The sequence below is a fragment of the Schistocerca gregaria genome, chromosome 6, assembly GCF_023897955.1.
Source record: "Schistocerca gregaria isolate iqSchGreg1 chromosome 6, iqSchGreg1.2, whole genome shotgun sequence".
In the NCBI taxonomy this organism is placed as follows: Eukaryota; Metazoa; Arthropoda; class Insecta; order Orthoptera; family Acrididae; genus Schistocerca; species Schistocerca gregaria.
This window is the reverse complement of record NC_064925.1, coordinates 359,247,686-359,270,913: the sequence shown is the minus strand read 5'-3', so window position 1 is coordinate 359,270,913 and position 23,228 is coordinate 359,247,686. Positions and strand designations below refer to the sequence as shown.

General features: G+C 41.8%; 1 protein-coding gene across 1 annotated transcript in view; it reads left to right on the top strand.

Moving 5' to 3' along the window:
- Window positions 1-23,228, top strand: part of LOC126278519 (orexin/Hypocretin receptor type 1-like) — a 1,135,944-nt gene that overhangs the window by 421,092 nt on the left and 691,624 nt on the right. Inside the window, exon 2 of the mRNA XM_049978684.1 lies at window positions 6,661-8,066. Coding sequence (XP_049834641.1) covers window positions 7,539-8,066 — 528 coding nt within the window. The 5' untranslated portion in view covers window positions 6,661-7,538. The remainder of the gene's footprint in view (window positions 1-6,660; window positions 8,067-23,228) is intronic.

Below are 23,228 nucleotides of genomic sequence, written 5' to 3'. Positions count from 1 at the left end.
AGGGTGCGTTCAAAATCCTACTCCTTCTTGCATATTGAACACGTCGAAAAAGAGCATGTATCACATCCCTTCAGCACACCGGTCGTCACATACTGACATCCCAGCGTGACATTTCCAGAGCGATCTAAAATTACTTTACCGACCTTTATGACGTTCCTGCTACTGATACGGTTGTCCGTGATGCATTTCCTCCTCTCCTGGATTGCGTAGTTACTCACGCATTAAATGATGAATTTCTAAGTGACTTTATGCTCAATGATACATTCCGCCGTATTGTTGGTTCGCCATCGGAAAAATCGGCGGAACTAGACTGTATTCCTAAGGAATTTTATGTGTATTTCTGGCCTCTTACAGGTGATAACATTGCAAATTAGGTGATCCGGGGGACTTGATTCCTGACCCATTCAAGATAGGTAAAATGGTTCTAATTCTGAAGACGACCGGACGTCCAGACATTGATCACACTACTTAATTTCGATTACAAAACCGTCGCCAGGGCGGTTAACAGGCGTTTTTCGATACTTTTGGAGACAATACTGGCTGTTCACCAAAGCTGTGTGCCTGGACGCACGATTTTGATTTCTTTTGTTGTCATACGTCAGAATTTGTATCTACACAGTGAGTGTACTAATGTATGAAAGCTTAGCTTACCACTTAGCGCGCAAACGGACAAAACATCTGAACTGTCTTCTCAAGCCCAGGGTGTCAGACAGACATTCTAAATAAATATGACCCTGGCCCTGTAAGTCAGCTAATATCAGGTGCGGGTTGTAACGAAAATCATTAGAAATGGTGCTGTAACGTACCTAGAATGTATGAATTAATAGAAGTGGAAGTTTGGGGTCTATTCTTGAAAGACAAAACAGCTATTCCCTTTTTATTCTACATATAATTTATCAACTGTTGCTTTCAAGGGTAAAGTGATAAACAACAATCATGTTCAATTAATTTTCACACTCACTAACAAGATATTTAAGTCTTGAATATATTGAAATGACAATTATTAAGATCGTTATCTCTACACATGAACATTTTTATCACAGTAAAGAATGTCTATTAAAAATCCTCATTAGCTCATTTGAATCTACGTTGTCATAGCTGTTCAATGCACTGAGTTGAGTTGGTGAAGCATAAATTTACTTTTTGAATCGATGAAAACAATCTTTCATGTAGACAATGTGAGGGTAGGTTAGTATCCAAGCTTTTGCTATTCAATGGTCAAAGCGTACGCAAGTTGGTGTGAGGAAACTCTGGACTCAACATTTACTGTGACTTAATGCGTGATGGTTCTTTGCCAAGCGGCATCTGCAATTTCATTGTCTCCATTCTGGATCTGAAACGCTAATTCCCTACTCTGGCCTTGACTGAATTCACTCAGTCGCAACTTTTCTACGTTCTGTAGAACGTTATTCTTTCCCTATTCGAAATAACAGCTATCGCACACTCGCTATGGGTTGGAGCAACGTGCGCAATTTCTTTGCCAACTAAAATTCCCAAAGGAATAATTAACTTCCACTTTGTTGTCTGTCACCACGACACGTGAAGCATATCGTCCTCACTTTGCGGAAAGCAAAGCTCTCAACGCCCTCACTTTTTCCCACACATTTCTGCGGTCTGCCGTGAGAGAGAGAGAGAGAGAGAGAGAGAGAGAGAGAGAGAGAGAGAGAGAGAGAGATTTTAAGTCTCAAAATGGTTTTATATAATGGGGTTCAAATGGCTCTGAGCACTATGGGACTTAACTGCTGAAGTCATCAGTCCCCTAGAACTTAGAAGTACTTAAACCTAACTAACCTAAGGACATCACACACATCCATGTCCGAGGCAGGATTCGAACCTGCGACCATAGCGGTCGCGCGGTTCCAGACTGTAGCCCCTAGAACCGCCCGGCCACCCCGGCCGACCTATATAATGGGGGTCTCCCCTCCATATTGCGTCTGCGTCGCCAGTATGGCTTCAGCCAATCACCATCTCGCTAGAGGTGAATAAACATTTTTAATTTTCTTGATGGGGTGCAGTCTAGCCCTGTTAATGATGTGCAGCCACTTACGCTCGGTCTGCGCCTTATTTGCGTTAAAAGGAACAGTGTGTTGTTCTGTGCTTATCCCTTTCTGCTCTGAATCTCGCCATTCTCTTGCTAAATGGGAGTTCTAAGATTTCATTAACCACCTGCTCGGTTCGTCTCCAAAATGCGTTTCACTTTAACTTGATTGTTGCATGCCATTGTCCATAATGCTTTGTTAGTTTCCGGTTCATGAAATTAACTGAAATAGTCTTTTGTTGATATAACTATTATTTTCTGAGGATCTCATTGTCTTGTGTATTGTCCTGTCGTTATGGATCAAGCATATGTAAGGTCCACAAAATCCAGACGTTTTACTTAGTCTAATGCCAAGAAATTGTCTTGATGGATGCAGAGTACTGTCTCTGGAGTCCTGCTTTTTATTGATTTTAATAAGGCATTTGACCGAGTCAGTCATGGATTCTTGATGCAGTTGCTTAAGGCGAACGGTCTCAGTCATTCAGCATGGCAGGTATTATCCAATCTGGTATTCACGCATTTGCCGTAGTGAATAGACAGCTTACTCCAGAGATCACCACCCGATATGGCTTATGGCCAGGGAGCCCCCTCTCCATGTGGCTTGTACTCAGAACCTCCGCTACGCCGTATTTCTGATCAATTATTTGGCTGGAAGATATTAGGAGAAAACTCTTCGATACGAGCGTACGCGGATAATGTTATGCTATTGCTACGTCATGTCGACGACAAAAAAATGGCTCTGAGCACTATGGGACTTAACATCTGTGGTCATCAGTCCCCTGGAACTAGTTAAGTTTAATTAGTTCTAAGTTCTAGGGGACTGATAACCTCAGAAGTTAAGTCCCATAGTGCTCAGCGCCATTTGAACCATTTTTGTAATGGAGCGTGCTGTAAATTAACAACAGTGCTTTATCTGACTTATATTTAAGAAAAAAAGGAACATATCGACACACCCCCTGCCGATGATGTTATGACGCGTGCCGTAGCTGATTGTTACCCTACACAATAATTTGGGAAGGAAATCGGCCGTGGTCTATTGAAAGATGTGATTGTGATGTTCCCCTGAACGGTTTTATTAAACCTAATAGAAATATTTATCGAGATTGGCGAACGGAAATTCAAAGCACACTATCTTTGAGCCCGACTTTAGAGTGAGAATATTATGTAGAAAAGATGACCTACTTCTTTAGGAACACAAACTTTAACGTGAGACAGCAGTTAACGAGAACTATAGTTGACTTGTAGAAATTACGGGAATGAAGATTTAGTTACTGCGAAGATTCTAGTTATGGCGATGGGGATTAGTTACTTCGAGCATTGTATCACGTTCACCTCGACGGTAAAGTTAGCGGGAGGGAAGCAGTATTTTTTCTGGTTCTGGTGGTGTAACGAGGAATCCATTGGTTATCGACATGTTGAATAGCCCTAGAGGACCCGCAGTTAGTGGGATTAATAGCCGCACAAGACGGGAATTGCGCGCGCGACCCGGGGGCGTGCTAGGAATGGAGAAGTAGCGAATGCATCGAACCGGGAACAAAGGAGAGCGCTGTTAGTCTCCTGCGGACAGTAGCACTTAATCTCATCCTCTCAGGAATAGCTTGGAAAAACGCGTCTATAAGAAGTTACTGCTCAACGGGTACCACAATACTTTTATTTGCTTTATACTAAATTTATCAAGTTTAAGAGTTTACCTAGTTAATTCTCCACGCAGTTACCTGATGTACCACAGTTTTCAGTATTACGTCATTTTCAAAGACAGATGTTTAATGTCATTACTGTGAATCAGTGAAAAGTAGTCCAAATGGATACATAGTATTTGGTCAACTTCTCTTTGCAACAAGCTAGTGCAAACTTGTTGTGAATGCATGTCGATCAGATACTTTGTATCCATTCGGACAAGTTTCTGCTGACTCATAGTAATGTCATTGAGACTTACCTTTCAAAACGACGTAATTTGTCCATTTCCCACTCTTCGTTTGCCTAGGAAAACTGAGAGACTAACTTTTCGTCGAATTACTAATAAAGTTTTATTAATTACGCAGATAAATCTCAATAATTTTTTTCAGGTGCACATCTCACTCTGATTAGTTTTATAGCGCAATTGTCCATTCCCACTTTTCATTTGGCTCTGAAAGTTCGGACAAAAATCCATTGTTTAACTTGCGTCTAGCCAGCCGCGGTGGCCGTGCGGTTCTGGCACTGCAGTCCGGTACCGCGGGACTGCTACGGTCGCAGGTTCGAATCCTTCCTCGGGCTTGGGTGTGTGTGATGTCCCTAGGTTATTTAGGTTTAAGTAGTTTTAAGTTCTAGGGGACTTATGACCTAAGATGTTGAGTCCCATAGTGCTCAGAGCCATCTGAACCATTTTTGAACTTGCATCTTTCTGCGCTCCGCTCAAATATTTGATCAAAGATGGTGGAGGAATTTCTGGTCTGGTGAGTCATTCATTATACAAATATTGAATGACTGACAAGAAATTTCTTTACCATTTCTTCATGCACGAGTTATAATCGTATGATACATCAAACTGCAACGAAGGCAGCAAGCGCCACTTCATTACAGAGAATATTCCTACTTTCTTCACATCTAAATCTTTACCTTATCGTCTCCCAGTACTTTTTCAGACGATTGCGCCCGCTTGATCTTGTATTGACCACTTAAGAGAAATTTTTTTACCAGTACATTAATTCTTGGCATACTCCAACTTAGAAACTAATAAACGCGTGTAATTAACACATAACTTCTGCACTATTGAAAAACAGCTGCAGGATTACTTAAACTTTAACATCATTGGCAATTTTGGCGGATGCTTAGGTGAGTTTGCTTTGACGCCAGCAGGACGCGATATGCTATTCACCAAATTAAGTTTTCATAGCCTTCGCCCTTACTGATGTAGCAGCAACACATGCTTAGACATACAGTTATTCGCAGGTACCAATAGCAGAATCAGACCTTGGGTCGTGTCTGTTTTGAGTAGCAATATAACTTAACGTATTTTGCAACTATTGCTATACAGAGCGTAAATTGTAAGTTGACTAAGCAGAATAACTCGAAAAATAAGCTTCACACGAAAAAGTGTGTAGAATCCAAAGTTGATTATTTTCCAGGGGGACATCTCTGGTGATAAAATTAGACCGCCACCCCAGGCCCCCTGGGTTTTCGGTGGGAGGCAACTTTAAAATTGCTAACTTTTTATTGCAGAATCAGATTCTACATAAAAAACTACGTACATTTTGTCTTAATCATTTGTTTTGATTCTTGGTAGTTGGCGCTGTAGTTCAAGAAAACCCATGTTATCATTTTTGCATGAAAAATGGTTACGGATAAATAAAAAATGCTTGTTTACTTCGTTTGTGAGAGAGGACCACAAAACAAACACAACATATCCGAACCTTCGGAAAAAATTAATATGCGGGTAAACATTTGAAAAACTCTAATTCCTCTCTCTCAAACCCCACCCTATGGGGAGAGGGGGAGAGGGGGAGAGTTTTAGTATTAGCGAATCAAAATTTACGAAGTAAATAATTTTTTTTTATTTATCCGTAACCATTTTCCACGCAAAAGTGAGAATATGTATTTTTTGAATTGCAGTGCCAGCTACGAAGAATCATAACAAATGTTAAATACAATTAAATCTGCAATAAAAAAGGGGGTTCCTATTTGAAATTTTAAAATTGCCTCTCACCCGTCCCCCAGGGGGCTGGCTGGGGTGGCGGGCTGGTTTTAGCACCAGCTGATGTCCCCCTCGAAAATAATCAACTTTGGATTCTACATACTTTTCGCGTGAAGTTTATTTTTCAAGTTATTCTGGTTTGTCAATTTAAAATTTACATCCTGTATAATCTTGGTCATGTTGAGCATCGCAGATGAATTGGCACTTTTTTTTATGATGTATAAAGCCGACTCAGATGTATTATTACACATTGAAAGCATACCGCAATAAAGTTGTTGTAATGCATTTTTGGTGGTTTTCATTAATCATTAATTTTTAAATATTTTTTTCTAATTATTACTGCCAGTGTAAAGAGTACGTTGTGACTAGGACGTGGGTTTCCTGTTTTTAATCAGCAGTCTTTTTGACCAAAAGCTCTTCCCCACGGCTAATTGAAACTCTCATTATCTCCGACTTTCGCACACACAACTTCCAAATACGGCTACCAACAGTTCACTGCATGACATTTGTGTTAATAACACGGTTGGAAGAGCTGAGACGCTGGGGGAACATGGCTTACCATGCCAAAATGGATATGTGTCGACTGAATTAGATTCACGAAAGGAAATGAATGGATGCCACTAGGTGTGCTCACATAGCCCAAAAGTTGAAGCGGGTGCTGACAAGAAACGGAAAATATACGAGTCGTTCTGTGGTACAAATTTTCTTTAGGCACTACAGATTCATTACGTTGCATGTACAGCATTGCTTATTGGTTTTTACTGATACGTATGATTTCGTGATACTGCATTTTCATTCCCATCACACACTCATTTCATTCCAGCGAGTCTAATGCAACTCACTGTGAAGTGTTACTAACTTAACGATTTTTGGAAACAAATGTAAGATATGCTTTCACTTGTTGTCCTCGGTTCAGTATTTTAATACATATGTTTTGTTTTATTTGCAGGTGCAGTCTGAGCACAGAGGCGGGAACATCTCGGCATCATCACGTCTTGAGTGAAGAAGCCAGAACACGTTAACTCAGTGATGTGTTTACCCAACATTCCTCTGTCTACCGTATTCTGTTTTTCTCGTGCATTTGTCATCATAGTGAACGATAAAAGTAAAGTCATTACAGTCTGAATGTTGACTGCATACGACAGCTTACTGAAGATAAGAGAAGACAAATAACTTAAGCAACGAGATTAAATTCAGTACCGAAGTCATCAGGTGGACAAATGTAGTGAATTTAAGAACTCTATATATGCCCCGTTATAGAATGTCGGAGAAAGAAATTGTTTTTGGTAGGATATATCACTATAATGTAAGTAAATGTCTCTTCACAAGACACTTGGGCTGCGGAAATGATATTCTACAGAATGGCAACAACAAGACATTTTCATAGAGGATGAGTCATACTGTTGTAAATCTTACGTCTTCCAAGTGATGAAGATCTGAATTTTATTCCATAGCTTGCGAGGAAATGAAGCTATACTTTGAGGAAGATCGTATAGTCCGTTTGGCATATCATGCAGTAGGTAGGATTCTGTTCATATCTGCTGAAATGTCTTCCAAGTAAGTATGTACACTGTACAACAGAGGCACTCGTCAGTATTCTGAAATTTAGGAACTGGAGACTTGTTATTTGAAAACTTACTGCCTCTTCCAAGGCGTTTTCTGCGCACAGTACATCCAAATACGAGTAACTTTCATATCAGTAAGAGATAACTAGAAACATTTGTGTAGCGAGTCGTCTGTGACTTGAAGGTTTTTATTGGTGTACTCTGGAGTAAGTACTACCCTTTCCGTGGAGACTCATAAAACTGTTATAGATATTTCTGCAGAATGACAGAGAACGAAACAGACTACTATAGCCAGTGGGAGAGCGCTCTGAACGAGAGCAATGCGTCGGAGGCCACTACATCGTCACCACTGTACCTGGCCTGGTGGACGCTGTCACCGTCCTCCAATGTCACAGCGACGACGCTGGTGGTCAACGCCTCCACTCCGGACTTCTCTCTGGACGAGGACGGCAACGCCACCGAGGGGCAGAACTGCACCAACGACTACTGCATCCCAGACATCGACTACTGGAACATGGTGTACCAGCACGTGTACCCCAAGGACTACGAATGGATCCTGATCGCGATGCACTCGCTCGTGTTCGTGGCGGGGCTGGTGGGCAACGCGCTCGTGTGCCTCGCGGTCTACCGCAACCACGCCATGCGTACCGTCACCAACTACTTCATCGTGAACCTCGCGGTCGCCGACTTCATGGTGATCCTCTTCTGCCTGCCGCCCACCGTGCTCTGGGACGTCACCGAGACGTGGTTCATGGGTACAGGCCTCTGCAAAGTCGTGCTCTACTTGCAGGTAAGGCGTTCTCTTTCCTGTTCATCTCCACCAGCTCTACTCCTACATCTGTATAAAGTGCATGGAAAAGATTGCTTTTTATTCTGTTTCCTCTTGTTTCCTTACCGGATTGTGCTCTGGAAGAATTTTTATATGCCTCTCTGAGAGTTGCCGTTATCTGATTTCTCTTTCCCATACGTACAGGAAAGATGGTATTTATGTCTGAAGAGTATACCCTCACTTCAGCCTAAAACTGAGTGTTGACATTTTAAAACTAGGTTTCTGCAAGATAAGCAACTTTTTATTTCGAGTATCTGTTTGTCGAAATTTCTCAACATCTACCCTATTCCTCTAATAACTGTGCGATCATTCACACCGTTACTTTGAGATCTATTCCGTAATTTTAAACTGATATGAAGGGTTAAGCAGAAAGGAATTAAAATTTTATCTGGTATGTAGTATAAAAAACTGCAGTGAGACAAGATATGGACTGAGCGAGTGTCTGCAGAATGTCCCATGAGGATTCGCTATATTGAGGCGTATGACAGGAAGGACCATATCAAGCAGAAACTTCATATGGACATATGCGCTATTCCGAATAGTTTGCGGTATAGAACACATTTAACGCACACCGCATTTCATTTTCTGTGTAGGCAATACACTGTCAAGTTAACAAATGTAGAAGTGATGGCAAAAATTACAACATGCATTTTACAAAGTATGATTTGAAAAATACGTATTTGTAATACATTCACCTCTAAGGGTTATTTTACACCTCACGTTACAACAGTTGTATAGTTCACAAATATTCGAATATCCTGCAGTTAGCTTCATTGCAATTTTGTGCTCTTGTGGGAACATAGTCTCTTGGTTGTCTGGATGCCTGTGCACGTTCCCTAACGAGGATAGGTGGTTCAAATGGCTCTGAGCACTATGCGACTTAACTTCTGAGATCATCAGTCGCCTAGAATCTAGAACTAATTAAACCTAACTAACCTAAGGACATCACACACATCCATGGCTGAGGCAGGATTCGAGCCTGCGACCGTAGCGGTCGCTAGGTTCCAGACTGTAGCGCCTAGAACCGCACGGCCTAACGAGGATAGCAGCGTTCCTGATACCAAGCCGTTCATATCGCGTATTCACCTTTCGTTTGTATACCTCTGACCTAATCCCACCCTATAAACAAATGTGTAATATCGTAAGATCTGGCGACCTCGGTGGCTAGTTAATTTTACTAAAACCACCAATCAAGCGATTACTCGAGTGCGGTTGGGATGTTCCCCCACACATCTGGTGAGAATGTGGATGTGCGCAGTAATGTTGGAAGTACACTGCAGTCCACGTGGCGAAATGACCTTCTCAGGGTGTTCGACAAACGAATTTTCCAGAAAATGCAAGTAGTTCTGTCCCGTCATTCGCTCGTCTAAGTTAATTGTACCTATCAATATGTTACCGATCGTGCCGCACGAAACATTGGTCGAAAAACTAATGGAGAAATTGGTTTCCAGTGTAGCGTGTGGTTTTTCCTGCGACTATGGATGATTATTACATGTGTTGTTGACTCCATTCCGTGTAAACGTGGCTTTCTCTGTGGCTAGTGTTACTAGAAGCAAATGACGATTTTCATTCAACCAGTGACAAAATTTAAGGGCCGCGGTTCAAATGTGTGTGAATTTTAAGTGACCAAACTGATGAGGTCATCGGTCCCTAGACTTACACACTACTTAAACTAATTTATGCTAAGAACAACATACACACAAACATGCCCGAGGGACGACTCGAACCTCCGGCGGGAGTGCAGTCCGTCACATGGCGCCTCAAACCGACCGGCCACTCCACGCGGCGATGGGCGTAGTATGTAGCCAGTATTAATATTGTGAACTCACTGTATCTGAATTGGGTACATGTTTCCCGCATCTAATATCCGCCATACACATAGAATAGAATAGAATAGAATAGAATAGAATAGAAAGCCACCGTGTGATGACAGTAGGATTAAGCTGCACCATTTAAACAACGCGCTGGTGTTCCTGTACAAATTGTTGAAGTACACGCTCAGAAGAAAAATGGAAACTTGGAAGAATACATGTTTCACGAAATGTGCTGGAAACACTGGTAAGCACTCTACGATCAAGAATTCGACGAGTCGGAAAGCGCCGACGGTATTCTCCCACACCACCAGGAGCACTACCCTTGCAGAAGCCGAAAAATACGCCATATCTGCATATCCTTCGTTAGTGCCGGTATGTGGCATTTTAACCAGTGCGTGCACAAACACAGATAACCGATGTACTCGCAATTCCTCACATTGCTTCACTCACACACTCCACCGACAACTGCGCGTTCAACGTGTAAGTTTAAAGACAGGAAGACAATTCCAGCAAAGAGGCTGAGAGCAATGAGGTAGGCTGGACTACAATAAAACGTCGAAGAGTCTGAATGGGTTCGATACATACGTACGTGCCACTAGCTCAAAAACAAATGTAATTTAAATGTGCTCTACCTTGGAAATAATTGGGAATAGGACGTGTGTCTCAATGAAGTGTTTTGCTTCTAATGAGCGTTCCTGTCATATCCCTGAATACTGATCATGCCTCCTGGGGCATCCTGTATAATGAAAAGGAATAAAACGTAGTGAGGTGTCTTTTTTCTCTGAAATCTGAATCGGAAAAGGGTCAGACTACCTCCCTTCATTTAACCAGGTAAGCTAGCTGAAAACGAACAAGGTAAGTCAGATGCGTTAGGCCAATATATCAATATGTTGATTCTTATAAAATGTAGTTGTAATGTCCAGACGGTGAACTTACAATGAATTAATTTGACTTAGTACGATTGAGCCCATTAGGTACATGCTCTTGTTCTTCCTATTGTCATGAGTAGAGCAAACCTCTTTAGCAAAAACACATACATTTCTTTTCAGACGCTGTGTCCGTAATTCACATCGTGGAGCTTAGCTATTTATTCACGGTTTCGTAGTCTGCTCTGTTCCGCACGAGCCTTTGTGATTGTCTGATAAAATCAGTTCTGGTCATTCCTCGATTTAAAATGAATAAAATTACACAGTAGTTTGTCTTTGTGGATTAGCTACGTAAATAAAAAAATTTAAAAGAACCCAATTTATTAGCCGGTGGTTTATATGTTTATAACATCGGATATACGACCAGTCTTGAGCTACGTCTTTGCTCATTCATCGACGTTTGTATCCTCTTATGAACTCATTGGTCCCACTTAATCACTTGTGACACGTCTGTATGGACCAGCAAACAACGCTACTGCCTAAGGAACATAAGGAGTGATATTGTGAAAGAACTGACTATACAACCTCACAACTGGAGTAAGACAGCTAATAACTCCAATCCTTCGCTCTTTCTCGCTGCCTGCCCCATACGGCTCTCACGACAGCCCGGCCCAGTCGCCGGTAGTGTAGAGCAGCCAGTTCAGCGTCGTGGATCGGAGCAGCCTGCTCAAATGGAAGTCCATCTGCCGTTCTGGAGCCTGAAGATGATCCTATTAAAACAAATTTGCGATCAAGACTGTTTTTTAATTATCGTCATTATCGGGTTTAACTGGCATAAATGGCAGGAAAGTTATACCGTAAATTGAACAAAACTAATTATTTGTTTAAGCCCACCATAATACGTAAGAAATTTCTCACAATAATAACTGTATTATAATTTTCGTCACGAAGCAAGTCCACATCGACAGTTAGTAACACACTCAACTCGCTGTCGATGTGGACCTCGTACTTCCTGACGAAAATTATCGTACACTCTTATTATTGCGAGAAATTGTATACGTACTATGGTGAGCTTATAAGAGCAAAATACTTTTGTTAAAATTATGCTATAACTTTGATGCCGTTTATGCCAGCTAAGCTTAGAACGGTCATTGGCCGGAGGTAGTAGCGAATTGTGCAAAATAAGTGACATCTGAAGGTTTCACCATTTGAATTTTAACAGTTATCTGGCGTCTGAATATTCCCACCTGCAAACAAACAAACTCTCTGTAACCTTAAAGTCATTTACTAAAAGCGTTATGAGGTTCTTAAGAGTGTTCATTTTGCTATCGTTTCACTAATTTAAGATGAGGTAGAACTTTCTCTTTACCCAGTCACGGTTCAACTCACACCTTGTGATCCTTGTTATGTTCGTCTTTCCTTTCCGCTATGAGACACAACCAGTTTTGACGGCTCAAATATGGCTAGAAAATTATATTCGGTATTTCTATGAATGACTGAGACTTTGCGTGTGAGCGTATGTGCGTTTCTTTTACACTCCTTACCACGCCTAAGCCCTGCTGAATAATTGTGATTAATACAGCTTATCCCTACGGAATCACAGTGTTAGAATTTTTGCACGTGTTCTATGTTCAGGACTACGCACCCTTTTGTATGCTCTGTTCATCAGTTTAGGACGTTAAATTTTCACCAATGTGCATAACGGCACGCCATGCTTCCTTCTGTGATCCCTGACATCATGTACCCTGTGAGAGAGAATTATTTGGAAGCTTTCAGTGAAATTCAGTCCCTGATCTGATGTCCGGCAGTTACATTTTCGTTGTGCTTTTTGTCCTTGGGATGGGAACAAGGGCTAACGCCAAATGGTATTTCACGGACTTCAGACGACTTGGCACACAGTACAAAGGTAGAGAATTTAAGCACTGTATTTCTTCATTAGGAAGCGCGCAGCCACAGGAAGTCAATGCTATAGGGTGCAAGATCGTATAGTTAAAGGATCAAATGTCAATATTTAGATGTTTTGTAAAGTCAGTAAACATTGTGTGGACTTTTCGAACATTAATACAGTAAAACAGTGGATGGGAATCGTTCTCTGGCCAAACGTCACAGTAGGAAAATAGTTTAGATGCAGTTTAGCTCTACACGGATTTTCACTATTTCTGAAGTGAGTATGCTTCCGTTTCAAAATTAGGCTGACCAAGAAAATTTTGTGCTTATCCGTTTGCTTCTTCTCTCATCTTGTGTCAGTGTTTAAAACTTTTTTAATGCTATTGCCACGGAGAATGAGCACTTAAATAAACAATGAAAGGAATGGGGATAAGATGTAACCACATGTCTGTGGGCATCTACAGCAATCAAATCAGTCAGCACTAGGATTGAGAATTTGATTTCATTTTCCTCCAGAAAAACTGAAATCATCCTATTTGCAACCTAATTGGTAACTGTGGGAAAATATATTCATTAGTTCCTCCCTGTTTGGTGGGTGGTGGTTCCGCAACTGTATGTTCAATTAAGGAAAAGCCGCTCCATTTGGTAGGAAGCTCTTTGTTAAGTCCACAACGGTTGTAGGTTTGCACAACATAAATACATAACTGTAAAGATGCAGCGTGAATTGACAAAAATTGTAATAAAGGTCAGGCTGATTTAAAAAGTTGTGTGCTCTATTACATCGATAGAAAAATAGGAGTATTAAGATTAAAAAAAAGCGTACACTGTGATACATTAAAAGTATTGGTGTGCTGTAGCTTTAGGAATTACACATAGATTTATATTCCTACATGTTATACGCTTTACCTATAAAATGCGAACAGGGATATTTAGATTTATTAAATGTGTAAAATAATTGCACTGCACGTAGCGTCCAAGCCGAGTATAAAGTTACGTTTCTCAGAGTGCAAATTAGGAATATGTCTGAATATTACTCTTCATAAAGTTAAAGCAAGCCAACATTTTTAATATATCAAATCGTAAAGCTTTTCTAATCTTGTCACACTAACTTTTCTCACAGTGTCAAAGGACACGTCATTTTTTTTAAATACAGATGATTTGTATCTCCTTTTATCAATTGACGTTGCTTCCATACGGAGCAATGTAAGTATATATTCTTTGTATACTTACACTCTCCCTAAGCAAACTAGTTTTTCCATACCCTGTTATATGTTCATTACTTGATGTGCTATTAATTCGAGTTTCACTTGTAAATAGCCGGAATTTGAAATCCGAAACCGGTTTGGACTTAATAAAAGTATTACTGGTGACTGGGACGCTTCTCTTTACGTAGAAAGTATCATTTTCAAGAATATGCTGATATGGGGTGCAATAGATATAGAACAAGTTATCACAACGAGTTTCACAGAGTAGAACTTTATTTTTTTTTCAATATTCAGCTTCAACGGCGACATTACCATTCAATACCGTTTTTATTCTCAACACATGGGCCATATATTTCTGCCGCTACATGCATGTTGAATGAATATTGATCCTAGAGCTATAAGCATTACTTAGAAGACGTTGCGAAAATTTTAATATTTAGTGAGGAGATCCGTATATTTCTCGGTAATGAAAATTTAGGGCAAGCGAATTATCGATAGTCGCAAATCAGGTAGGTCTGTCGTTGCTGGCATCTCATTTCAGAAAACAAAGACCAGGGATTACATAATAAAGGGTAGATACTTATTCGACAGAGTAAATAACCAGCTCCCACTTTAGGTATGATAAAGGAAGACGTTAGTAAACAAAATGAATGCATTAAACTACATATTCCTTTTTCTTCCTCTCCTCCCACTTTTTTTGTCGGGCATTTGTCCGGCATCGCCGTGGGGGTCAGCATTGTGACTAACGCACTTGGCAAGGTTAGTTTAATGGGGTAGCAGAACGTTTTTATGTCGCCACTCCGTTACCCCCTGGGACGCAATGTGAATATCCCAGCTGTCCGCATGTGGTATTAGTCTTGCGAAAATGAGCGAAAATTTTCGAAGTATTTGCTAATCATGGGTACCAGCCCTGTATTCACCTAGCGAGATGTGGGAAGCCGCCTAAATACAACACCCAGGCTCGCTGGCTCACCAACCCTTATCGTTAAGCGGCGCTGTACCGCGCACGACTATCCGGACAGGTTGGTTAAATTACGTACTTAAAATCGAAATACAGAAATATATTTAATTACAAGCTTAAAGATTAACTGTGATTTCAGTACGGTAAATAGGCTTGGCATTTTGTTAGAAGTTCTTGTAAGCAAGTGAAGTTACATTCTGCTTTGCGTACTGTTACTTGTGTAGGGCATGATGTTTCATGAACGACAACCTACCCTCTAGACCCGACGGTCTGTATTCGGTTCGTATCAGCGTGTTTTTGTCCTCGAATTACACCGATACGCTGCATTTGATGGTGGCAACAACTTTGGCCCGGCGTCCATGTTTGAGTTTTGCTGGCTGCCAGGTGGTAGGGTTCTATGGACTGAATCTAGTTAATATCCAAGAATAGGAGAACTTAAATTGCACTGCCTGACGAAAAGTGAAGCACTCAAAAAGAGATCATCGGATGTCAGTGTAACTTTACACACACACACACATACACACACACACACACACACACACACACACACACACACACACACACACAAACAAACAAACAAAAAAACAAACAGCGGTGATTGCTGGACATGTGAATGATGTTGCAGTTTTCTGTGACAGGTAGCAAAGTCAACAGAGTGCATTAGTGTTGTATGGCGAATTGCATGGGAACATGAGGGTAGACATATTTGACGTCAAGGTTCTGAACAGCCACGTCTGACCATCACAAGGAAGATGGTGCCATACTGGGCACCAAGCACATTGTAATGCCTTTGCATCTGCGCCAGCCATCCTAGAACAAGTAATGTACTCCCTGCAATATTCTGTGTCATTTCGTACCATTGGTCAGATGTTAGCAGAAGTCGAACGAGGGAGACATCTTTCCATGAGTAGATTGTTGTTAACACAAATGGCTGCATCAGGAGTGGTGTTTCGATCGGGAAGCATGTAGTGTTGAAGAATGGGATCACATAATGTTCAGCAATGAATCGTTTTCTGTGAATTACCCTGGATGACCATAATCAATGAGTACTGTGACGGCCTGGGGAGAAGTTCCATTCTTCCATTGTTTAGATCGGCACAGCAATGTTAACCCGGGCATTATTGTGGTGAGAGGACCTGTCATGACTTCAGGTCACGAACTGTATTGATTGAGGAAACTCTGAAGGCACAAAGTTACTTAACAGACATTCAACATCCTCATGTAGTACGTAATATTCATATGCAATAGAGCCATCATGCCATTTTTCATTCGTCCTGTCATGGCAGATGTCTGTACGAGCGGTCTGCATGATGTTGAGGTACTCCTGGGGAGGGGGTGTCTACATTTACATCTACATCTACATGGATACTTTGAAAATCACATTTAAGTGCCTCGCAGAGGGTTCATCGAACCGCCTTAACAATAATTCACTATTGTTTCAATCTCGAACAACGCGCAGAAAAAACGAACACCTATTATCTTTCCGTGAGAGCTGTGATTTCTCTTATTTTATTATGGTGATAGTTTCTCCCTATGTATGTCGACGTCAAAAGAATATTTTCACATGCAGAGGAGAAAGTTGGCGATCGGAATTTCCACCACAAGGAAAATCACCATTGTTTTAATTGGGTCCACCCCAAATCCTTATCATGTCAGGGACACTCCCTCCCCTATTTTGCTATAATACAGATCGTGCTGCTCTTCTTTGAACTTCTCGATGTACTGCGTTAATCCTATCTGGCTATCTGATGAGGATCCCAGACCGTGCAGCAATACTTCAATAGAGGGCGGACAAGCGTAGTGTAGACAGTCTGTTTAGTAGATCTGCTACATTTCCTAAATGTTTTGTCAATAAAAAGGGGTCTCTGTTTTGCCTTCCCCGCAACATTCTCTATGTGTTCGTTCCAATTTTTGTTATTCGTAATTGTAATTTACTTGAATTTCGGGCCTTAAGATTTAACTGATTTATCGTTAAAGGAAGTTTGACGGATTCCTTTTAGCAATCATGCAGATGACCTCACTTTTCACTATTTAGGGTCAATTGCCAGTTTTTGCACCATACAGATATCTTTTCTAAATCGTTTTCCAGTTTGTATTCGTCTATTGATGACTACACTAGACGATAAACGACAGCATCATCTACTCAAATTATCTTCTAAATCGTTTATATAAATAACCAACAGCAGAGGGCCTATAACACTACCTAGCGGAAAGCCAGAAATCACTTCTGTTTTTGTCGATGACTTCCCGTCAATTAACTGTGACATCTCTGACAGGAACTCACAAATCCTGTCGCATAACTGAAACAATGTTCCATAAGCATGCAATTTTATTACATGCCGCTTGTGAGGTACGGTGTTGAAAAATCCGTCTGGAAAGCTAGAAGTATGGAATCAATTTGAAATCTCTACTCGAAATCCGTCTGGAAAGCCAGAAGTAGGGAATCAATTTGAAATCCCTACTCGATAGAACTTAACACTTCGTGCGAGCAAAGAGCTAGTTGAGTTTCACGAGAACGATGTTTTCTAAATCCGTGTTGACTTCGAGGTAATTCGTAATGTTTGAACACAATATGTGTTCGAAAATCCAGCTGCATTTTACGTTAATATGGGCCTATAATTAAGTGGGTTACTCTTATTACCTATCTTGAATGTTGGTGCAACTTTACAGTCTTTGCTTACCGAAATTTCGTCTGGTGAGCGGTTGTATATGATTGTTAAATATGGAGCTACTGAATCAGCATAGTCTGAAAAGAAACTAATTGGTATACACTGAATCTGAAAACTTATTTTCATTAAGTGATTTAAACTGCTTCACTATTTCGAGGATGTTTACATTTAAGTTACTCGTGGTGGCAGCTGCTCTTGATTCGAATTCTTGAATATTTACTTTTTATTCTTTCGTGTAGGAATTACAGAAGGCTCTGTTTTGCAATTGTGCTTTATTAGCACTGTCGTCAGTAGTATTTCCGTTGCTATCGCGCAGAGAAAGCATAGATTATATCTTTCCACTAACATACTTTACATAAGACCAGAAACTGTTTGGAATTTCTGCCAGGTTTTTAGGCAAAGTTTCGCTGTGGAAACTATTTTAAGCATCTGGCATTGAAGTCCGCGCTAAACTTCGAGCTTGTGTAAAATATCTTAAATCTTGTAGATTTTGCGTTCGTTTAAATTCGGCAAGATTTTTTCGCTGTTTCTACAACAGAGTTCTGACCCGTTTTGTGTACCAAGGGACATCAGCTCCGTCGTTTGTTAATTATATATGGTATAAATGTATCAACTGCTGTCGATATTATCTCTTTGAATTCAAGCCACATCTGGTCTACACTTACATTCTTAACTTGGAAGGAGTGGAAGTTGTCTCTCCGAAAGGCTTCTAGTGAATTTTTTCTGCTTTTTTGAATACGTATATTTGTCTTTTATTTTTGGAGGATTTGAGGGTTACAATATTCAGCCTCGCTATGACACCCTGTGTTCACTAATCCCTGTATACTGTTTGATGCTCGCTTTTAGCTCACGATTATTTGTTGCTAAGAGGTCAAGTGTGTTAACGCAACCGTTTACTACTCGCATGGGACCATGAAGTAACAGCTCGAAATAATTTTCAGAGAATGGGGTTTAGCACAGTCTTGGATGATGTTTTATGCGTATCTGCGGATTTAAAGACGTATATCGAGGGTAAATTAGTCACCACTAACTATAATTCTCTGAGTCGGGTACGTTTCTGAAATTAGGCTCAAGTTTTCTTTGAAACTTTCAGCAATTGTATCATCTGAGGTCGGCAGAAGGATGCAATTGTTATTATAGTTCAGTTGCCAAGAATGGCCTCTGCACATACTAACTCAAGGAACTACTATTTCAATTTCGCTACAAGATAAACTACTTGTAACAGCAACAAACACATCATCACCAACTGTGTTTAACCCACCTTTTCTGAACACCATTAGGTTCTTCGCAAAAAAATCGACTGAACTTATCTCCGGCTTCAGCCAGCTTTCAGTGCCTATAACGATTTGAGCATCAGGTGCTTTCAACTAGCGCTTGGAGGTCTAATACTTTCACAACAGAGCTACGACAATTTACAGTTGTTATACCGATGGTTCCTGGATATATGTTCTTTCTGTGTGCAGAAAAATCCTCACACCACGCCCACTGAGAGTATATGTGTGACACTTCCGTAAGTCAACAATGTCCCAATACCAGTACCAGGATATCAAGGATCAGGTCATGTGCTCCCTGCCGCCGTTGGATAAGCAGCTGCAGCAGCAAGTCGTATAACCCTGGCTTACTTGTTTGTTATATAGCTTAATTAATTTCTTTGCGTGTTTTTGGGTACTTGCATTGTTTAATTCATATATTTCGGGCGTATTATAGTATTTGAGGGCTGTAGCATCGCGCCTTAGTACCTGAATAGTGTAAATTCGCGTAGTCGTCTGTCTTCTGTTTTTGTTGCGAACGGCCAGTGTCGGTTGGTCAGTCAGGGTGCTCTCTGCCGCCGTTGGATAAGCAGCTGCAGCAGCAAGTCGTATAACCCTAGCTTACTTGTTTGTTAGATAGCTTAATTTCTTTGCGTGTTTTTGGGTACTTGCATTGTTTACTTCATATATTTCGGGCGTATTATAGTATTTGACAGTTGTAGCATCGCGCTTTAGTGTTTACTTCGTAGATTCTTATTTAAATTGCTTGTGAGTTTCGTATAGGAAGTGCAATTTCGAGTTTTAGTTACTGTAATCGTAAATTCAGCAGATTGTAGCGCAGTCGTTAGGCATTTGTACAGGTTAGTTGATACATTCTTTGCATGTTTCGCTTGCGTTATCTAGGCACGGACTCGTGTTTCGGTAACTGTTGTTCAACATCGATCAGAATGGACAGGGACTGCGATTGCTGTGTTCGGATGAGGGCTGACTTGGCATCCCTTCGCTCACAGCTGCAATCGGCGCTGACTTCAGTCGCGCAGCTTGAGGCTGTTGCCAATGGGCACCACTGTGGGGAGCCGGACTTGGGTATCACGGGGATGTCAACCTCGTCCCGTCTGTCCCCAGATCGGTCTGCCGCTGTGGTTGCCCCGGTTGCTGCCCGCAGTGGGACTGAGCCCTCGCCTGTGGTTGATTGGGAGGTCGTTCCAACGCGTGGCAGGCAGCGAAAGGCGTCCCCGGAGGCTAATCAGAAAGCCTCCCCGGTGCGTCTGACAAACCGGTTTCAGGCACTGTCTCTGGCTGAGCCAGATGCAGCTGCCTGCCCTGTTTCAGAGGATCATTCTCAGCCTTCAAGGTCCGGGCAATCGCAGAGGGTGGGTAGTTGGGAGCTCCAATGTTAGGTGCGTAATGGGGCCCCTTAGGGATACGGCGGCTAAGGAGGGGAAGAAATCCAGTGTGCACTCCGTGTGCATTCCGGGAGGAGTCATTCCTGATGTGGAAAGGGTTCTTCCGGATGTCATGAAGAGCACAGGGTGCAGCCAGCTGCAGGTGGTGGCACATGTCGGCACTAATGACGTGTGTCGCTTTGGATCTGAGGAAATTCTCTCTGGATTCCAGCGGCTATCTGATTTGGTGAAGGCCGCCGGTCTTGCTTACGACATGAAGGCAGAGCTCACCATCTGCAGCATCGTTGACAGAACCGATTGCGGACCTTTGGTGCAGAGCCTGGTGGAGGGTCTGAATCAGAGGCTCAGACGGTTTTGCGACCATATTGGCTGCAGATTCCTTGACTTGCGCCATAGGGTGGTGGGGTTTCGGGTTCCGCTGAATAGGTCAGGAGTTCACTACACTCAGCTGGCGGCTACACGGGTAGCGGAGGCTGTGTGGCGTGGACTGGGCGGTTTTTTAGGTTAGAAGGCCTCGGGAAAGTGCGGGATGGGCTGCAATGTCAAAGGGTGCTTGGCAATTACAGGACGTGCTTGGATCAAGGAACAGTCGGAATTATAGTTGTAAATTGTTGTAGTTGCGCTGGAAAAGTCCCTGAGCTTCAAGCGCTAATAGAAAGCACAGAAACTGATATCGTTATAGGTACAGAAAGCTGGCTAAAGCCTGAAATAAGTTCTGCAGAAATTTTTACGAAGTCTCAGACGGTGTTCAGGAAAGATAGATTAGGCAGAATTGGTGGTGGAGTGTTGGTGTCTGTCAGTAGTGGTTTATCTTGTAGTGAAGTCGAAGTAGATACTCCGTACGAATTGGTATGGGTGGAGGTTATACTTAACAGCCAAATTAAGTTAATAATTGGCTCCTTCTACCGACCCCCAGACTCCGATGATACAGTTGCGGAACTTTTCAGAGAAAGTTTGAGTCTCGTAACAAATAAATACCCCACTCATAACGTTATAGTTGGTGGGGACTTCAACCTACCCTCGGTATGTTGGCAAAAATAATTGTTCAAAACCAGTGGTAGGCAGAAAACGTCTTCCGAGATTGTCCTAAATGCTTTCTCCGAAAATTATTTCGAGCAGTTAGTCCACGAACCCACGCGAATTGTAAATGGTTGCGAAAACACACTTGACCTCTTAGCCACAAACAATCCAGAGCTGATAGAGAGCATCATGACTGATACAGGGATTAGTGATCACAAGGTCATTGTAGCTAGGCTCAATACCATTTCTTCCAAATCCATCAGAAACAAACGCAAAACAATTTTATTTAAAAAAGCGGATAAAGTGCCACTAGAAGCCTTCCTAAAAGACAACTTCCATTCCTTCCGAACTGACTATGCGAATGTAGACGAGATGTGGCTCAAATTCAAAGATATAGTAGCAACAGCAATTGAGATAATCATACCTCATAAATTGGTAAGAGATGGAACGGATCCCCCGTGGTACACAAAAAAGGTCCGAACGCTGTTGCAGAGGCAACGGAAAAAGCATGCGAAGTTCAGAAGAAGGCGAAATCCCGAAGATGGGCTAAAATTTACAGACGCGCGAAATTTCGATGCGAGATGCCTTTAATAGGTTCCACAACGAAACATTGTCTCGAAATTTGGTAGAAAATCCGAAGAAATTCTGGTCGTATGTAAAGTACACAAGCGGCAAGACGCAGTCAATACCTTCGCTGCGCAGTGCCGATGGTACTGTTATCGACGACAGTGCCGCTAAAGCGGAGTTATTGAACGCAGTTTTCCGAAATTCCTTCACCAGGGAAGACGAACTGAATATTCCAGAATTTGAAACACGAACATCTGCTAGCATGAGTTTCTTAGAAGTAGATACCTTAGGGGTTGCGAAGCAACTCAAATCGCTTGATACGGGCAAGTCTTCAGGTCCAGATTGTATACCGATTAGGTTCCTTTCAGATTACGCTGATACTATAGCTCCCTACTTAGCACTCATGTACAACCGCTCGCACACCGATTGATCTGTACCTACAGATTGGAAAATTGCGCAGGTCGCACCAGTGTTCAAGAAGGGTAGTAGGAGTAATCCATTTAACTACAGACCTATATCATTGACGTCGGTTTGCAGTAGGGTTTTGGAGCATATACTGTGTTCAAACATTATGAATCACCTCGAAGGGAACGATCTATTGACACGTAATCAGCATGGCTTCAGAAAACATCGCTCTTGTGCAACGCAGCTAGCTCTTTATTCGCACGAAGTAATGGCCGCTATAGACATGGGATCTCAAGTTGATTCCGTATTTCTAGATTTCCGGAAAGCTTTTGACACCGTTCCTCATAAGCGACTTCTAATCAAGCTGCGGAGCTATGGGGTATCGTCTCAGTTGTGCGACTGGATTCGTGATTTCCTATCAGGAAGGTCGCAGTTCGTAGTAATAGACGGAAAATCATCGAGTAAAACTGAAGTGATATCAGGTGTTCCCCAGGGAAGCGTCCTGGGACCTCTACTGTTCCTGATCTATATAAATGACCTGGGTGACAATCTGAGCAGTTCTCTTAGACTGTTCGCAGATGATGCTGTAATTTACTGTCTAGTAAGGTCATCCGAAGACCAGTATCAGTTGCAAAGCGATTTAGAAAACATTGCTGTATGGTGTGTCAGGTGGCAGTTGACGCTAAATAACGAAAAGTGTGAGATGATCCACATGAGTTCCAAAAGAAATCCGTTGGAATTCGATTACTCGATAAATAGTACAATTCTCAAGACTGTCAATTCAACTAAGTACCTGGGTGTTGAAATTACGAACAACTTCAGTTGGAAGGACCACATAGATAATATTGTCGGGAAGGCGAGCCAAAGGTTGCGTTTCATTGGCAGGACACTTAGAAGATGCAACAAGTCCACTAAAGAGACAGCTTACACTACACTCGTTCGTCCTCTGTTAGAATATTGCTGCGCGGTGTGGGATCCTTACCAGGTGGGATTGACGGAGGACATCGAGAGGGTGCAAAGAAGGGCAGCTCGTTTTGTATTATCGCGTTATAGGGGAGAGAGTGTGGCAGATA